Genomic DNA, 12,354 nt, shown 5'->3' with positions numbered 1-12,354 from the left:
TATTTTTGTGTACGCACATGTTTGAGAACATCCGCCCGTCCACCATGCAAAATTGAAAAATCGCAACGACAGATGGTACACATCGCAAATTTATTACATTTCCTTGAGGAAATAATGGAAGGAAAGTCAACTGTGTACGATTTTTGAAACGTACATGAATATTTCACAGACATAACAAAAGATGATAATTTCTAAAACTATTTCCCGAAGGCACGTGTACTCACACAACTCAGGGCAAGATGAACGAAATAACTAAAGAACATACAACTAACAGCTTTGAGCTTGCTTTGTGCTCATTGGCTGATATATACCACTTGACACGCAGTGGAGCTTGATGCCCATTGGAGAACTGGAGAACGACGTTTCTGGATACGTATGCTCTCACTCACAAAGCAGAAATTCTCATCTGATTTGCAAAGTTTTATTTTAGATATAATCAAGATAAAATTCAATTGCTTTCAGATGTCTAAAATCACCCCCCCTTTTTTTTTGTTCATATAATGAAGTATTAAGCCAAGTTCCATAAAAATCGTAAGAAATTTTAAGAATAAGAAAAAGTCGTGAGAAATATGTTGTAAATCGGGTTGGCGGGAGAGTGGCTGAAAATCGGGAGTCTCCCGCCTAAATCAGAAGAGTTGGCAACTCTGGATATATATCCCAAGTCACGCTTTCAAGACATGAAAAACGCAATTAGAATTTTGTCAATCAGCCTAATAGAACAAGAGATATAGAACTGTCCCCCTTTTTTTTTGCGCAGTGTACAATGAGATGTTAGTCTGTGTTGACACTGCTATCAAGGAAAAACATCGAACTGAGTTCCAGCACAAAAAGGTAATGCTCTATCAAGGTAATTGAAGACTACATGTGTCTGCATTCACTGGCTGGACTGTGTACGGACTCAAATGGGATCTTTTGCCACTCCCACCGTATAGCCTCGACATTGCTTCTTCGGACTAGTACCATTTTTTAACAATTGCAGTTACATCTTGCTGGTGCTATCTTCCATTCTGCACAGGACGTCCAAAATGAAGTTGATCTGTTTTTGGAACCACGGCCAAGTTTCTGAGCCAAAGGCTTTGAAAAAACTACCAAAATGTTGACAGAAAATCATAGATTTGGGTGGTGATTACTGCACTAAAGGTACTGTTTTTGTGGGTTTTTTATTTATTAAGAACTTTATTAAGAACATTCCCCCCTCCCAGAAAACTTTCTTTACAACTAGATATTTAATTCACTTCTTTGGATTTCTTTTCAAAATATAAATATCAAACTAATGCAAAATAACATTCTCTATATGTGAAAAGAATTTACTGCATTATTCATCAACACGTACACTTGCATGAAAAACATTTCTGACTCCACTAAAAAAAATTTTGAATCAATCAACTAAAATTGTATATTCAGAAAAGCTCTAACTGCATGATTTTTCAGCAATTATACATCAACATAGAAGCAGGTAATCATTTGGACTTTTACACTCAAATGCTCAGAAGTAATGTGATTGTCAAATTGTTGGAGCCAAGAGACAATATTTCTGAAATACATGCTAAAATGGAAAATATCTCTCCTGATTGGAAGAACAAATTATCAGGTAACGAGCCTGAGAACTCCTCTTCTGTTAACCATTGCTGGCTGCTTCTGGTGCAGTGCAGCTGAAACTCTTTGTAGTTTTGATGAATAGACCTAGCTGTTATGGTTTTTCCACTTTCTAAATATACATACTGGAATACGCAAGTGCTGGTCCACCAAATACACAGTATTACTTTCTTTTAATGAATGTCCAGTTTAGCAGCCAATGAGACTTAACCAGAAGTTTATCAATGATGTTTCATCTTCCAGTTATTATATATGATCCATTTTTCGTCATACATCAAGATTTGGTACAGGAACAAGGCTTTGCTATGGTGCAACAGCAAAGAGAAGCCCGTTGAAGCTTGTTTTCCTCAGACAGGACATGAATAACTCACTTGCTTAATTTTCATGGCATTCCATTAGTTTATGAAGACTTGATCGAATGGTTTCATCAGATGCTGCAAACCTGTGTGCAAGCTCCTGGCAGGTCTGAAGAGGATTCTACTTGATTTCTTCCTCCAGCTGGAATTTGTCAAGGTGGATGAACCACTTCTGAGCAGTCCACTTGCTCACTGACATCTCTCCAAGGATGGAGCATATTCTTTTAATGGCATCTGCTGCTTCTTTCCTTATTTGTACTCATAAAGCAAAATAGGCCTTAAAATATTTTTTTCCAACAACATGTTCTTTCAAAGCTTAGCTTCCTACAAGACTAATAGCAAAATGTGTGATGCACTGAACAACTCTCTACTGAGTAAACTTTGAAAGGAATGTCATTAGAATCAAATTGACCACACTAATGTGCCAAAAGTAACTGTTCTCAAAAACCGCACAAACTTTCTCAGTTATCTGATATACACTTGTTCTATTTGGCTGATATTTTTCAGCAGCTCAATAAAATCAATCTTTAAACTTAAGAAAAAGCATATATGTCATAAAATTCATTGGTTCTTTAAAAACGTGCATAAGCAAGTTATAAAACAGAAAAGTCAATATTAATAAAATGTAAAGGTTGAGAAACTTACATCATTCCTAGATTTAAATAAACAAATGCTTCCACAGCTTCTCAATAATACAAATTTTCAGCATTCGAAAGGACTGGATATTTATATTTCAGCCAGTATTTTTCTACAGTCAATGATGATAATTTTAATCTAGAGTGAAATCTGTTTAAATATTTATATAAAAGAAGTTCTTGATGATATAAAGATCAATTTCTGGAGCTAAAAATAAAAAAATAGATAATGGACAAAGAGATACGAGTTTGGCCTTTTATAACTTCAGCTAATCCACCAAGGGATTATTTCCACGTATTTAAAAAGCCTCAATAATTATTAAAACAGGTTCCTAAAGGATCATTATTATATAATTAAACTGAAAAATAACAAACAAAATATTAATATATAAAACTTACTTCTATCTTAGCTTCCAACTGTGGTAAAACAACAACAAGCATGGAGGGACAAATGGTATTGAGCTCATACGTAAGTTCATATACTTGTCGAGAAACACCACTTTGGAATGTTTTGCCTTTAAGTGCATTATTGAAAAACTATAATAAAAAAATTAAAAAGAATTTATGTAGTACCAGCTTAGAGGAAATTTGCTTAAAGAAAGCTCATACACATATAAAAACTGAATGAAGCCTAAAACATTATTTTCTAGTTTTTACTAATTCCGGCAACAATGCAGCCTTTTAATCTACAGTTAATAAAAGTCATTTAAGTTTCCAAATGTATACCATGAGATGCAGCTTATTAACCAGATGTGAAAAACAAACAAACTTCTATATTCCCACAATAATTATGACTGTATGCACATAAATACATTTTCCAAACAAATGTAACTAAATGGCAAGAGAATAAATTTCATTATTTTTGGAATATCATATACATTATCAGGTTATATGTTGCTTTTCTTAACTGATTTTTTTCCCTGTGATAGCCATAAAAATATAAGCAGCAGACCAGAGCCAGCATTGATTAAAATATAACTCCCTCCCCACCAACTGATACACAGATTTTCCTGTTAAATTTCTCTCAGCTCTGCTTTTAATGACCTTGCTCTGAATAACGATGTTCCATGGCAGCTCTTATACTCAGTTTTTTTTTTATTTTCATTACAATAGTTAAAAATATAAAAGTAGTTATGCTACCAGTGTTTTCTAACTTATGAGAAGTTGCAATGTTTTATAAGTGAGGAAACAAATAGTTTGGAAAGTACATTTTGCACAGTATGTGAAGTCATATCATGTGCAGTATATTTTATTATTTACTAGCAGCTACCCGGCCAGCCTTCGTATGGCTTTTAAATGTACCGGAAAATGCCTAAAGTGAACACCAAACATTAAATTTAAAAACTGCGCAGAATTTTACTCTGCAGAACAATTTCATTTAAAAAAATGTATTATATATAACAAAATTACAATGAAATAAGCAATATCCCTTAATACAAATATTAATTTTCCTAATAAATAAATTAACCAACTTCCCATTGCAAAATCTTAAGAATTCAAATGGTATACAGGACATAAGAACTTTGTTTTCTAAAAAAATCATGCAAAACTTTTTATATAATTAAAATTATATATAATTAAAACATAATACAAAAAATTACAATGAAATAAGCAATAAATCTCATATTTTCAAGATAAAACAGTCAGCAGTCCAGTATCCAAAGCAATGAATGAAAAACTGTTGCCAAAATCATATTTCTAAAAGAATGAAACTATCAACAGGAAGCAATAACAAATCAAAATTGTGTTTTGTGGATGACATAATTCAAAATATACAAACCTCTTTGCCATTAGCTAATAAAGACAGAGAGGGGGGAAAAAAGAAGAAATTCTTCCTGTTGTGCCTCGCGAGACACATGCACGTCAGAATAAGAAGATAGCGATGTGCTTATTGCATGTCCAAAAGTCAAAAGAAAAAAAGCAGCATTTAATCTCATATTTTCAAGTCAGCAGTCTGAATGAAAAACTGTTGCGAAAACCACATTTCTAAAAGAATGAAACTATTCAAAATGATGCGATAAAATCGAAAAGATAAAATTTAAAAAATTCTGATTCGAATTTTGAAAAAAAATCACTTCAAGGTGCACTGGTTCTTGTCTAGATGCATCTATATATCAAATTTTGTAGCCTTGGATCTATTAGCCTACGCGCAGCACGAACGAAAGACACGCAGACTCTTTCTTTTATTATATGTAGAGATTAATAATTAAGACTGATAATGTCTTATTCTTCCAGATTTATCAATTTAACTTTACCAAATTTATATGATATAAGCAATGTATCCTGCTCTACATAGCATTCACCATTGAGTTTTCAAATACCTGTAGTATATATTGGAACGAATTACTATCGGATGTGGGAGTACCACTGCATTTAAATTTACAAGAAACTAATTTCAGGATTTTGGAAAGACATATAAATAATGAAATAAAACATATTACTAGGGTATTAAGTCTAAAATTTTAACACAAATTACAAAATAATGTAAAAGCAGAAAATTAGATTTATTAAGATAAAAAATATACTAATATTCGTATCATTATTTGGTAGTACTTACTTCTTGTATATATGGCTCTAGTGTGGATACATTTCGTTTCAAAATATCTTGTGCTAAAGAACATGCACTTCGGTTCTGTGACTGAAATACATATAATAAAAGTTTAAAATTAAAAAAGTTATTAAAAAATAAAATATAAAACTAACAAAATACGGGGGAACATGACTTACTTTAATTGGCTCAACAATCTGACTTAATATAACATCTAGCAGATCTTGAGATACAGTGTCAACTTCACTTATCAGTGGACTCAACATGTCCAGAAAAAATCTCTTCACTTTTGAAGAATGATTATCACTATTAAATGGGAGAAAAAAAAATTTAATATACAAAATACTACTCAAGAAACTTTAATCAAAACAAAAATTGGGTAATTATGTATCTAATACTATGTAACCTGGGTTCATGAACGTAATTTATTTTGAAAACTATTTGTCATCTGAAATGATTACAAACCAAAATTATCTTTTCCCATAGGAATTAATGTGAAATGCATTAATCTGATCCCAGATCACCATTGAATGCTTATTTAAATTTTACAGCAATACTTCATTCATAAATTCATAACTCAAAAAATTGATTTTTCTGAGGGATCTTTCATTTTTTCTTTGTCTTAAAGCCATCAGACTCTGCTTTACACTTACTCGGCTTCCATTTCACTCAAAATTGGTCCAAAGTGATTTGTTGTTAGGTTTTAAAATGTTTCTAAAGTGAAACATGCCACAGTCAAAGAAAATGCTTTTGATGTAGCTACTGCTTTATCAGACTGATATCATCACACGAACACTCTCTAACTTACTCCATTTTGCACAAATTTCGCCGATCAAGAAACTAGAACCAATATCTTCTTCTTTCATAAGAAAAAAAAATTTTAAAGCGGTTCCAGTTCTTTCTTGTTAAATTCATTTTTACTGTCCTGTATTAACATTTGGACATATTCACTGTTAACTTCCAAGCCTATAATTCGTAGAGACACCATATAGCAGAAAATAAAGTCATATGTGTTGATGCTTTCAAAGTCTTTCCCTGAAACACAATCTAACAATAATTTGCCCCAACATGAATTCATAACCATTAAGTCACTTGCTATGAAGATTTATAAAGCAATGGAAAATATTAAAATGATAATTCCAGAAGTGCCTGGGTGTTAATTTTGTGTCACAGTTAGTTTCCCAAATAACTAGATAATGACACAAATTTCTCAACATAGGTATTTTTTTTTAATTTAATAACATTTTTAAAGCAAATTGGGATTTCCATGCCAAGATGATAAAAAATCCTTTTCTAGAGAATTTCATGAAGGGAAAAATGCATCAATATCATAATGTAATACACAATATTGGAATAGAACAAGTAAATTACATTATGTTTTCACTATATTCGTCTTACATTCACCAATACTTCTTTAATCAAGCAAGTTTAGGTAGTCTTAACAGTAAATCTATATCTACCTCTAATTCTACAGACTCTTTAAAACTTGAAGAATTTTAAACAGACAGATGGGAAAAATCAAAGCATGGATCAATTTATTTTTATGCTAGAAAATCAAGAACAGAAAAGATATTCAAATCATAATTTCTCATACAAAAAGAGTTTTATATATTTTAATAATAGTACTAATCATATCAATACATTCATTTCTTGGTTTTAACTAGTGACATGGCAAAGAAAAAAATGTCATCAAGTTTAGTCAACCCCTCCACACTTTTAAATAATGGGATTTTAACAGAAATAGTAAGAAGGGGGAAGAAGAGAGAGAAGGGAAAAAAAATGGGAAGAACTCATATTTAGTTTATTTCCAAAAATACAATTTTAAAAAAAGTTGCTAATTTATTTCCAAGATAATCATGAATCAGCCGTAGTAACTTAATACTGCTGGGAATGTGATTTCTGAAACAGCTGTCGATACAAAGGACTATTTTTTTAGCAATTTTTCACACTATACCTTCATATGGTTTTTGTAATACTATATGATTCCATTTCATGGCTATTTTTGCATATCTGTGAAGAAGGTAAACACCCTTCTTGGAAGAATGCAATAACTTCATTTTTATTTGATGGTAAACTGAAATTTGCCCTAATTTTGAATCAGAAAAAAGAAAAAGATTTTTGACTACCCCCTTAAAAAAAAGGTATTGGGTTTCACACTTGGTGATGAAAGTCGCCAGACTTTCCTAGGCATGGAAAAACCGACAATTACTCAATTATGTGTTCTTGCTTTATCTTTATGAAGAATATCAATTGCAAAACTATATATCCATTAACATAAACATTTAACAGAACGCATCGAAGATTAACATTACTTACACGGAAAGGGAAGTATGATTCCCATTTTACATCAATTTTTAAGCACAAATAAATTAAATAAAATGACAAGGATAAACAATCTTTTTTACATAATTTCCTTTTCTATACAATTATCCCGTGATCTTGAGTTTTGTACCAACTACTATACAAAGAAACAGCAACACTATCAAGAAATCCAAAAGCTTTTAAGCAACTTAAATAACTGAAATGGGAAGTGTTCAGATCTCAACCACAGGAAGAAATTCCCAAGCCTTTTTTCCAGCTTCTATCTAATGTAGGAAATTCATGTCTCTAATCAGATGAAGTATTATTACTGTCCCCAAAATATCTTTAGTTGGTTTATCTACCCAGCAATAACTTCCTCTGATCAATGTATAAAATTCTAATAATTCAATCAGCATATTTGTATGGGTATATTACAGCCCCAAATCTTCCAAGTAAAGTAACAGCTTTCAGTAATTCCACTGCAGGATATAGCAATATTTCTCTTACTGTGATGAATATATAGCTTCACGTGTAAGAGCATTTTGTTTTACATATTAATCCTAATGAATCACAGAACCACATTTTTCTTTCTGCACTAAACAGCATATGATATATCAGAATGACTAGGCAAAACCAACATTTGTGTTCCCGATTCAAATATTTCAACATACCATGTATACATTTCCTGTAACACAGATGATCATCCTGACTAAAGACCTGAAGGAGAATTCCACATTTTTTGTTGTCTATCTTTTCCAATCATTTATTCCACCTCAGATGTTAAAAGTTTCACATATGCTACTACGATGCATGTTACTGAGTTTTATCTTTCCATGCAAAAACACTCAATGCTACTCAATCATGAACTTCACACTTACTACCGGTTCACTGCAAACTTAAATCTAATGCCATTAAACTTCAATAGAAAAATATGCTCAACCCAATACAGTACAAAGTCCGTACCGAACGTCCATTATTCGGACCTCAAAGCCACAAACTTATGCATACGCATGCGTCCGCTACGCATGCATGTAAAGCGTTTACCCATGCGCACTTCCGAGAGTGAAGAAAGTGACAGAGAGGTTATTGAAAACGAAAAAATTTTGATTGACAAGTTAGTCAGTATTCTCGACACCAATTACAGGACTTGAACAGTGGAGCTTAGTAACTGAACAAGAAATTATGTCTGTTTATAGAATTAAAGAGAAAGTATTAGCACAAAAAACGAAGCAACTTAAACAACTTGCATTGAAGGAAATGTTTAATAAAGTAAACAAATAAATATTGAGCTTTTTGTAAATTTTGATACCCTTTAGATCATAATAGCTCCTTATTTTATGAATTACGGTTTCATATTTTTAATTGTATAATTTCTGCATACCATCTTACCAGATTTAAATTGATGATCTATAATCCGGAAAAATGTGCCATCATTTATGTTAGTTTCAAATCCTTATTTTACCTTCTCTAGTCCATATTTAGTTTCATTTCTTGCAAAATATTTACAGCTGTTAGAAGGGGAGCAAAAATTAAATTCTTATGTTCTGAGTCGCTCTGAATATGAGGAATTAAAATTAAATACAATGAAGTTTTACATGGAATCTAATTTTTGACTCGATCAAATAATATTCTTAATTTTGAAACACTACCAATGCCTTGCACCTGGTAGATAGATACAGTACAAAGTCCGAAATCCGGACATCCATCATCCGGAATGATCTAAAATCTGAACCTCAAAACCACCAACATTTTTCTTCTAGGCTTTACGCATACGCATTTAATTCCCCCCCCCGCATAATAAAACATTTGGAGAGTCCCGATTCTCAATTTCATTTCAACACTAAATAAAATACCTTGTTATTGAAGAAACAAACATTTTAGCAGAAATTTTTACCATCAGTAATGGCTTCGCTGCTGCATATCTCGTTTCTGGCACACATCTCAAACCAAAACATTCCACATAGATACATCATTGATCTGATGACAACCCGGCGAATCATTATTTATTATACTTTCCTTTGATCACCGCATGGTTATCAAAACATGACAACTTGAGTAATGACTCATGTAGAATTTTTTTATGTTAATAATTGAATAATAAAGGAGTATGACAATCTTTTATGCTAACATTATGCTTGGCAATGATTACAGATTTAAGTTTGCTAAAAAATGATGACGAGGAAAAATTTACCAAAAATTTCTTTCCATATGCTAAAAAATAGATTTTGTTGATGCTACTCATAGACCCAAAGATTACATTTAGGGCTATTTGAATTAAAAATAACCGATTTGTTTTTCACATAAACCCAGAACCAGCGCCAGGGCTCGTACGCTGCACAGAGTCGCAGAATTTAGGACCCACAGAGACAGCATCAGGCGGTAAGGTATCTAGCGGCGGCCCTTAATAAGGCTTAAATATACGTGGGAATTTTTTTATTCAGAACTCCGATAAGCCTTAAGCATGTGCAAAAAATAGACATAAGTATAATAAATAACTAATACAATTCAGGTTTAATTGTCTCAGTGCTCGATAGAAGCAAGATAAAATTTAACGGAACAACTTGTCATTAGTCGCCTAGCTCATGATGCATAGCCAAATATGTATAGTGAAGGATAGCTACATTTGATGATGATATAGTCGTGAATTTTAAAGGTTTTCGGATATTGCAAAACAAAGGTGAAATTTTCCACTTAACGGATTTTGTAAAGAAATGTGGAGAAGCGGTAATAAATGAAGATGATATAAAAGAAGTTTTTCACTGTAATAACAATGCTTTTCAATCATCAGTCAGTTAATGAATGATGAAATCTGTAGTATAGTTCTAGATTCAGAAAATACCGCTACTGATAGCATACTTGCCAACCTATGACACTCAAAAATCAGGAGATTTTTTTAAGAAATCGGGAGATTTTTCACAATGTTAAAAAGACTTTTTAAATAAGGAAAATATAGTTTTTAATAATGAATTAACTTTAAATAGTAACTAATTCTTAAATGCAAGCAACACAAAAATACCTTACACATAAAAAACATTTTTATTACTTGCATCATTTAAGAAAACAAAACAAAACAAAACAAAACCTTTAATCAGTTTTTGTACAAATGGTATAAACAGTGGCAGATTTTGCTTTCTTTAAGAAAGAAACTTCATAATTTTGTTCATAGCAATTGCCACGTAGGCCTGCTTTCACTAATAAAAGTTTTCTAATGTGTCATCACTAATATTAGATCTAAATTTAGTCCTCGTTTTCGCAACAACACTGAAAATCCTCTCACACTCTGCATTACTATGGGGAACTGTCAAGATGGCCAACATAATTCTAGACAGTTCTCTATATTTTAAAATTCCATCAGCATCTTTCAGTTTTCCAATTAAACTCCATTGGGTGTCAATCCTAGCTGATTTTATAACTTCATCCAAGTTTTCTAATTGTAAACTGCTATTATGCAGCTGTTGGACCTGTTTCAATTTTCCCTCCTTTTTAGAACTCCTTTCAAGATTACAATAAATATCAACAATATGTTCATCCACATTTATTGGTAAAGAAGCTACACCTTTTTCAGCTGCTAAATTTAAGAGGTGACAGGTGCACCTCATAATCTGCAAATCTGAATTTTTCTTTCTGAAGATGCCTGCAACACCAGTCTTCAAGCCTACCAATAATGGTGCATTATCGGCACCTAGTGCTAAGCAATTATTCAGAGGGACTGCATTTTCTTTTAAAGTTTTAATAATTAGCTCTGCTATATTAAAGCCTGTCAAATGTCCTTCCAAAGTGGAGACAGAAAGTAAACTGAACTCAATTTCTGAAGACTCTGGATTAAAAAAAGAAACAACAATTGGATACAGTTTTGAATCGGTGTTATTGCTTCCATCCGTAGAGAGGCAGAACGGAGCTGTTTTAATGCGATCAATAACTGAAGATTTATTTTTCAAATCCATTTCTTTAACAATTGCACCTCTTTTGGTTCTTGCACTTAAGTATTTCTTAGCGATTTCACTATCAGGAAACATTTTTCTAAATAAAGCTGCAGCGTGATCCGATGCATTCAGTGGCAGGTTGTGCTCCAGTGAAAAGGCAGAGAACAGACATTCTGCATTAATAACTTTTTGGTTTTTTGTTTCTGAAGAAAAATTTAATTTTTCGTCCCCCCCCCCCGAAACTGCTCATGTTGCCCTTGTGTTTTTGTGTACGCACATGTTTGAGACCATCCGCCCTTCCACCATGCGAAATCGAAAAATCGCAAAGACAGGCGGTACACATTGCAAATTTATTACATTTCCTTGAGGAAATAATGGAAGGAAAGTCAACTGTGTACGATTTTTGAAACGTAAACGAGTATTTCACCTTTCTCGCAGACATAACAAAAGACGATAATTTCTAAAACTATTTCCCAAAGGCACGTGTACTCACACAACTCAGGACAAAATGACCGAAATAACTAAAGAACATCCAAATAACAGCTTGTTTTGTCCTCATTGGCTAATATATGCCAGATGACACGCAGTTGAGCACGATGCCCATTGGAGAACTGGAGAAGGACATTTCTGGATACGTATATGCTCTCACTCACAAAGCAGAAGTTATCTAATTCGCAAGGTTTTGTTTTAGATATAATCTAGAGAAAATTCATTTGCTTCGGACGTTCAAAATAACTTTTTTTGTTCATATAACAAAGTATTAAGCCAAGTTCCATAAAAATCGTGAGAAATTTTAAGAATAAGAAAAAGTCGGGAGAAATATATTGTAAATCGGATTGGCGGGAGAGCGGTCGAAAATCGGGAGAGTTGGCAAGTCTGTGATAGTGAAGAAAGTGACAGAGAAGTTACTGAAAACGAAAAAATTTCGATTGACAAGTTAGTTGGAATTCTCGAAAAAGCAAGTACAGGACTTCCAACGACAAGAAATTATGTCT

The 12,354-nt window shown here is 32.6% G+C and overlaps 1 protein-coding gene across 3 annotated transcripts in view; it reads right to left on the bottom strand.

The window, feature by feature from the left end:
- LOC118182639 (sister chromatid cohesion protein PDS5 homolog A-like) overlaps positions 1–12,354 on the bottom strand; it is a 138,735-nt gene that overhangs the window by 98,455 nt on the left and 27,926 nt on the right. For all 3 annotated transcript variants that reach the window (XM_085822607.1, XM_085822609.1, XM_085822608.1), the window contains exons 6-8: positions 5,315–5,441; positions 5,145–5,225; positions 2,987–3,124 (exon numbers count right to left, since the gene is read on the bottom strand). In XM_085822607.1, the coding sequence (XP_085678733.1) occupies positions 2,987–3,124; positions 5,145–5,225; positions 5,315–5,441 (346 nt within the window). The remainder of the gene's footprint in view (positions 1–2,986; positions 3,125–5,144; positions 5,226–5,314; positions 5,442–12,354) is intronic.

The sequence above is a fragment of the Stegodyphus dumicola genome, chromosome 8 (assembly GCF_044657685.1).
Source record: "Stegodyphus dumicola isolate Sdum_Otavi_A_Nest chromosome 8, ASM4465768v1".
NCBI lineage: Eukaryota > Metazoa > Arthropoda > Arachnida > Araneae > Eresidae > Stegodyphus > Stegodyphus dumicola.
The sequence above is the reverse complement of the archived record's forward strand: the minus strand, read 5'-3'. Positions and strand labels throughout refer to the sequence as shown.